The sequence below is a fragment of the Pyxicephalus adspersus genome, chromosome 7, assembly GCF_032062135.1.
Source record: "Pyxicephalus adspersus chromosome 7, UCB_Pads_2.0, whole genome shotgun sequence".
Taxonomy (NCBI): Eukaryota; Metazoa; Chordata; class Amphibia; order Anura; family Pyxicephalidae; genus Pyxicephalus; species Pyxicephalus adspersus.
The window spans coordinates 33522565-33529054 of record NC_092864.1 but is presented as its reverse complement, the minus strand read 5'-3'; the positions used below and the strand labels follow the sequence as shown (position 1 = coordinate 33529054).

At 41.7% G+C, this 6490-nt stretch overlaps 1 protein-coding gene across 1 annotated transcript; it reads left to right on the top strand.

Annotated features, from left to right (window-relative positions):
* The first annotated feature begins 342 nt into the window (after positions 1 to 342).
* On the top strand, positions 343 to 4990 carry LOC140334538 (uncharacterized). Its single transcript, XM_072416804.1, has 2 exons — positions 343 to 684; positions 4123 to 4990. The coding sequence occupies exons 1-2, from the start codon at positions 386 to 388 to the stop codon at positions 4847 to 4849; spliced, it is 1026 nt and encodes a 341-aa protein (XP_072272905.1). The 5' UTR covers positions 343 to 385; the 3' UTR covers positions 4850 to 4990.
* Positions 4991 to 6490: the final 1500 nt, after the last annotated feature.

Here is a 6490-nt window from a genome sequence, read left to right as displayed (position 1 = left end):
ACTGCACATATGACATTAGATGATTTTTGATAAGCAGGAAAGTGAAACTTGCAGTTTAACTCAGAGCAGAGTGTAGAACTCATAGACAAGCTGTGGTCTGAGGACAGTCATGGATTCAGATGGCAGGTCTGTCCTCTTTGAGATTGCAGACATGACTGAAGAGGAGGACAGAGTGGCTGTGGAGGCTCATGTAAGGGTCATGGTCCTCCTGGAAGATGCTCTAAAGAAAAAAGACTGGCTGCTCCCAGACAGAGAAATGGAATACCTGCAGAGAATGAGAAGGGATTTCAAATGTCCATTTCTCCATCCACAGTTGGTGGAGGATCTCATTCACAGGTTGAAGGAGGTCCAACTTGTGAAAGATGGAGGTTGGGAAATAGGGGCCATGGTGTCTGCTTTCTATCCAGATCCAAACAATGATGTTGTTGTCCTCTGCAAATTATTCTGGGAAACAAAGGAGCTCCTGGATCGATCTTCTCGACCTGGTGCTTTGATCCTGGCAACTGCCCGTGTTCTGGGCTACAGGAGTAACAGAATGGGCAAATACAAAGTTAGTCTTACTGCCTCTGACATTTGTGATGCATTTGAAATTTGGATGAACCATGATGGTGTCTACCAAAATGGCATTTATTCATGCTGTGGGGAGAAGGCCAGAGACTCTGTATGTGAAAAGTCTTGGATGAGGTAAGAAAAATCCACTTCCATAGAAGAGATGCAACTTCTGTAGTAAGGAATGTTTAGATGCTCATGTTACTTGCCAGTGGGCCATCAGACGCCCACCTTAACAAGGTAGCGTGGGCAGCACCGTCAGGGTGAAATGTTGTGCCAGGAAATTATTTCTAGGCTGCTGAACCAGAAATAAGCCCACCGAGCACCATTGGCCACAATTTTACAAACCTGTCAAACTAAACAGATTTATAGCATTTTATAGGATACTTATTATAAAAGAAACATGGCAGATGATGTTGCTTAAATGCTACCACTCTGCTTTTAATATTTTTAGTATCAGATTTGGTTCCAATATGCACAAATATACTTTTTTCAACGTCAACCAAGCCACTTCCTGTAAGCCCTTGCCTTTATTAGGCTGGTCAGGGATCATGATGATCTTGGACCACACGGTGCTAACATGCCATTACATAAGTGCCATACTATCATTGAGAAGAAGAAGGGAAGCTCATAGCCACTACTAGAGAAGAGGAACTTATAATAAGCAATAACCGACTCTGAAGCCTGCAACTGCTTTCTCAGTGCCTCCCTCGTTCAACATTTTCATTGAACACTTTGTCTCAAAACTAAACCATTTCCAATTATGCCTCACAGATGGTTTCATAATCAAATCTGGCCATGTAACTTAGAAATCATACACTTTCCTGACCCTTATTCCTCTAGGCCACCAGGAATTGGGTTCTGACATTATTCCATCTCTTCTGTTCCCAGTCATCTTGGATATACCTTGGTATCAAGCATATAACTCAATTATCAACTGGTAAAGTGTCCTTTCTCTTGGCTTACTGCCACCAGTTCTGCTTGACCAACTCAACCAATCTGATGTGTGTGAATGTAGCTAAGAAGGAACTCATACCACCTACTTATCAAGAAGTTATGAATGTATTTGACAAGATGGGGAAGGTTTCCCTTCCTCCTCATCGTATTTATGACTGCCCGATAGAATTATTCCTAGGAGCCAAGACTCATTTTGGGTGTATTTACCCACTGAACTAACAGCCCTCAAAGATTAGATTGAGGAGAAATTAAGGGAAAGACAGGAATCCCCACTGGATCACAATTAAGAACTAACTCTCCTTACCATTGATCCCGGGGCTCATTCAGTGGTTAAAATTGCCCAAAGTGTTTACAAAGCTAGATTTGCGTGGTGCCTATAACCTATTGAGGATTTCTGAAGGGGAAAAATGGAAGACTTCTGCATTCGATTTGGCCATTTTGAATATGTTCTGATGATGTTTGATCAATGTAAAACTCTTGCAACGTTTGTGAATGGCATCTTTATGGACTCTCTTGCCATCCCTCACGTTGCCGAATTGGATGACATTCTAATTTTTTTTCATCCATACTCAAAAAACACCAAACCTATGGTCAGAAGGTACTTGGTAAGCTCAGTATCGATCATCTTTACAAAAACCCCAAATATGTTTTGTTTTTTTAAATACTACCCATAAATCCTGACAGGATCTCAGATGCAGTGATTGGCCAACCCCAGCAGATAGAAAGGGGGTCCAATGATTTTTGAGCTTTATCAACTTCTAAAGGAAATTCATTAAGAATTTTCCAGCACTAGTTTCATCTCTGATCAAGCTCACCACACCCCAAGTCATCTTTTCCTAGACATGGCAAGCACAGGAGGCTTTCGAAAAATTAAAACAACTGTTTACTTTAGCCCCATTATTGCAACATCCAAAGCTCTCTTACCCATTTATTCCAGAGGTGGATGCCTCAGAGATGATGGTGGGTGTCCCAGTAAACAAGCCCTAAAACCCTAATTCACCCAGTCTTTTTCTAAAGAAAATTGAGGAGAATTACAATATCAGCGACCTCAAACTATTGTCCATTGTTGGCATTTGACCAATGGAAGAGAGGATTGCCAGACATCATAGGCCTTGACAGGCGCATTGGGCTTTGTTCTTCTCCCATTATGCGTTTCATACAAATTTTTAGCCCGGACTCAAGAACTCTAAACCAGACGCTTTATCCCGTATATTCCCAAAAGACCTTATTACTTTCATTCCAGACACCATTCTTTCTGCAAAAAATTTCCTCTTGGTCCAGTCTTATCTCATTACGCAGATTAAGGAAGCTACGAAACACATGTCTGTTACTATTGCCTCTGACCTTCGTTGAGACCAAGATGCACAAAAACAGGATGTTTGTTCTCAAAGGTTTAAGAGTACTTATCATTGAGTATTGCCATGACTCCTCTCTAGCAAGCCACTTTGGAACATCCTAGAATTACGATTTGCTCCTGTGAACCTTTTGGTGGTCAGACTTATTTAAGGACTGCAAATCATTTGCCTCTTCCTGTTCCATATACACTCTTTATGTGTGTAGCAGGTTCAAACCCTGGGATTTCTTTGACCCTCTTCTTATTCCCACCCTTCCCTGGACTATGCACATTATGGACTTTATTGTGGAGCTGTCGCCTTCAAAGAGGAACACCTCTATCTTTGTGGTGACAGGCTCTGGTTGCGGGAAACCCAGCTTGTTTTCTGCCTGTCTTGACCTTAGTCCACCCAGACTACAATTATTGCTAGTCACCTAAACATCAGTCCATCTTGAATAAGGGTATTGCCTTCATCCACCTGACCCTGGTACCTGATCCCTGGCTGTCGCTACATCAAAGCTTTTTGTCCTATTCACCCCTGGTAGCAAGAGCCTGGTCCAATCTAAGAGAAATCTAAGGTCACTTTTAGGGGGATACCAGTTAAGCTAACTGTATGTTTTTGGAATGTGGGATGAAACTGGAGTACCTGTAGAAAACCCACGCAAACACGGGGAGAACCTGCAAACTCCATGTAAATAGTGTTCTGGCAGAGATTCGAATCTGGGACCCAGCACTGCAAAGGTCAGAGTGCTAACGACAGAACCACCATGTTGCCCATTTATCTTTTTACCATGGAGGAAGCTGTGAAATAATTTTCAGGGAACGCCATCGATGGTTACTATATCCATAGCTCACAGCATATTTTCTATCCTGGTAGAACTGAATAAATGTGAAACCATTGTCACAATTACAAGGACCAGATTAGCTGAATGTGACTACCACAAGATATTTTCTTTTTTACATCCTCAGGGTAGCTCAGTGAGATCTTGGATTTTCAACATAGTTAAAACCATGAATCTTGGTTAGAGACCTGTTCTCGGTTTGTAATTGAACTGAGATACAGTACCAGCACAGATGAGGTTATCACTTACAGTGCTGCCTTTGCCTATTCTAACGCCCTGCTGTCCACTTATGGGGACAAAGCTAGCAATAAGAACACAGCAGTGGTTCTAACCTTACAATAAAACAGTTGGGCTAGAGTACGATTGTAGGCTTTAATGACAACTTTAAAATGCCAAATCTGTCCTTGCATCAAAACTAAATTGCTTTTGTCTTCGTTTTAGCTTTTATTTGCTTCCCTACATGAATGAATCCCATGAGATAGACCTGAAGCAGGCCACTCTGGCCATCCTCCTAGATTCCCAGAAGAAGGGACTCCTGGTGGGATCTCCAAAAGCAACCTTCCCACACACCATCCATGAATTCCCCATCATCACAACGAGCCTGGTGGAAGAACTGATAAACAAGGTCAGACAAGTAAAATTTAAATACGACACCAGGGCAGACAGTGTCCACAAAGCCTACACTGACCCCAAATTTAGCAACATCATTTATGTGTGCCCGCTCTTCTGGGAAGGAAGGGACCACCTGTGCCAAGGATCCCGTCCAGGCACTATAATCCTTTATGTTGCACAACTGCTTGGTTACCAAAATGTTCTTTGTGGTGTCACCGAAGACTTTACAGAGCAGCAACACAATATGTCAGATTTGCCATCATCCTTGAGTGAAATCTCAGACACAGATATTAAGGATATGAATTCACCCTTCTCTGGCGCAACTGTTGGAGAGGGGTGCTTGAGCCAGAGATCCAAAACCTCAGACAAGAAGGAAATCACAGCGGTTGCAATTTGTTATGCATTTGAAGTATGGATGAACCACAAGGGCAGCTATGAGAATGGATTGTACACTTGTTGTATGGAGAGCGCTCGATACTCTGTGTGTGACAAATCTGTAATGAGAGAGTGTGTCAAGGAAATGGAAACATCTATCAATGCTGTTCAGACAAGCTAGGCCAACGTAGGTTTCGTTCCCACTATAGGAAAATGCATTACTGTGCACCCTACCGCAATGCACAGCTACATGCATAGCTGTCTGTTGTGATGCGGACCCCAACCATTACACTGAATGAGTCAGCGAACCAAAAACAGAGAAATGCATGCAGCAGTACAGTGCATAGGTGGGAACATCATACATTGCTCACTATGCAACATCTGATATCCTTGTCTATCGCACATTATGAGATGCCTAATGAACCACATTGCACTGCACATAGTGGAAACGAGGCCTGAAATACCGGCTAAATACTTTTGGTTGGATAACCTAAAGAAAAAAGGTCCATGTTGTTCTTCAAGGACACCTGCTCATGAGAAATCTTTTGCAAATTACTTACCTGGCTAAAATTCTGATGTTCTGAATGCTCTGGCTAAAGGACGCCCATCACCATCCAGTATTAACCTGCCCAGCAGTGTCTACCTCTTTCATTCTATAGATTTCAGTTCTAGCAATCATAGAAGCTCAGCATCATTTGTGGGCATTACCACAGCTTCCTAGTTTGAGGAAACCATGTTCTGCACTCTGCAAGATCCACCCTTTAGCTATAATCCACCTGAATTGCATAGAAAAGCATAGCGAGCCTATGATAAAATCACATATGTAATAAAAACAGAAACCATTCATGTATTCATTTCCTTAGGATGTTAATGAAAGGGGGAGGGGGAGAAGGAAAATTAAATAAAGGCAAAATAAATTTTAGCAACCCTATGAATGAAGACTGATGCAAGTACCTCTGCCATTGTAATATGATTTGGTAAACGTCACTTTTGCTTGAAATTTAAACAGTATGTAAATAATGTAACATACAGTTAGGTCCATAAATATTTAGACAGAGACAACTTTTTTCTAATTTTGGTTCTGTACCTTACGACAAATAATTTTAAATGAAACAACTCAGATGCAGTTGAACTGCAGACTTTCAGCTTTAATTCAGTGGGTTGAAAAAAAAGATTGCATAAAAATGTGAGGAACTAAAGCCTTTTTTTTTAACACAATCACTTCATTTCAGGGGCTCAAAAGTAATTGGTCCAATTAAAAAGCTGAAAAAAAAATGTTATTTTCCTATACTTGGTTGAAAACCTTTTGCTGGCAATGACAGCCTGTAGTCTTAAACTTATGGACATCACCAGATGCTGGGTTTCATCCTTTATAATGCTCTACCAGGCCATTACTGCAGCTGCTTGCAGTTGCTGTTTGTTTGTGGGCCTTTCTGTCCAAAGTTTAGTCTTAACAAGTGAAATGCATGCTCAATTTGGTTCAGATCAGGTGGCTGACTTGGCCATTCAAGAATATTCCACTTCTTTGCTTTAATAAACTCCTGGGTTGCTTTGGCTGTATGTTTTGGGTCATTGTCCCTCTGTATTATGAAACACCTCCCAATCAATACGACTGCATTTAGCTGGATTTGAGAAGACAGTATGTCTCTGAACACCTCAGAATTCATTCGGCTGCTTCTGTCCTGTGTCACATCATGGATAAACACTAGTGTCCCAGTGCCACTGGCAGCCATGCACACCCAAGCCATCACACTGCCTCCGCCATGTTTTACAGAGGATCATGAGCTGTTCCACACCTTCTCCATACTTTTTTCTTGCCATT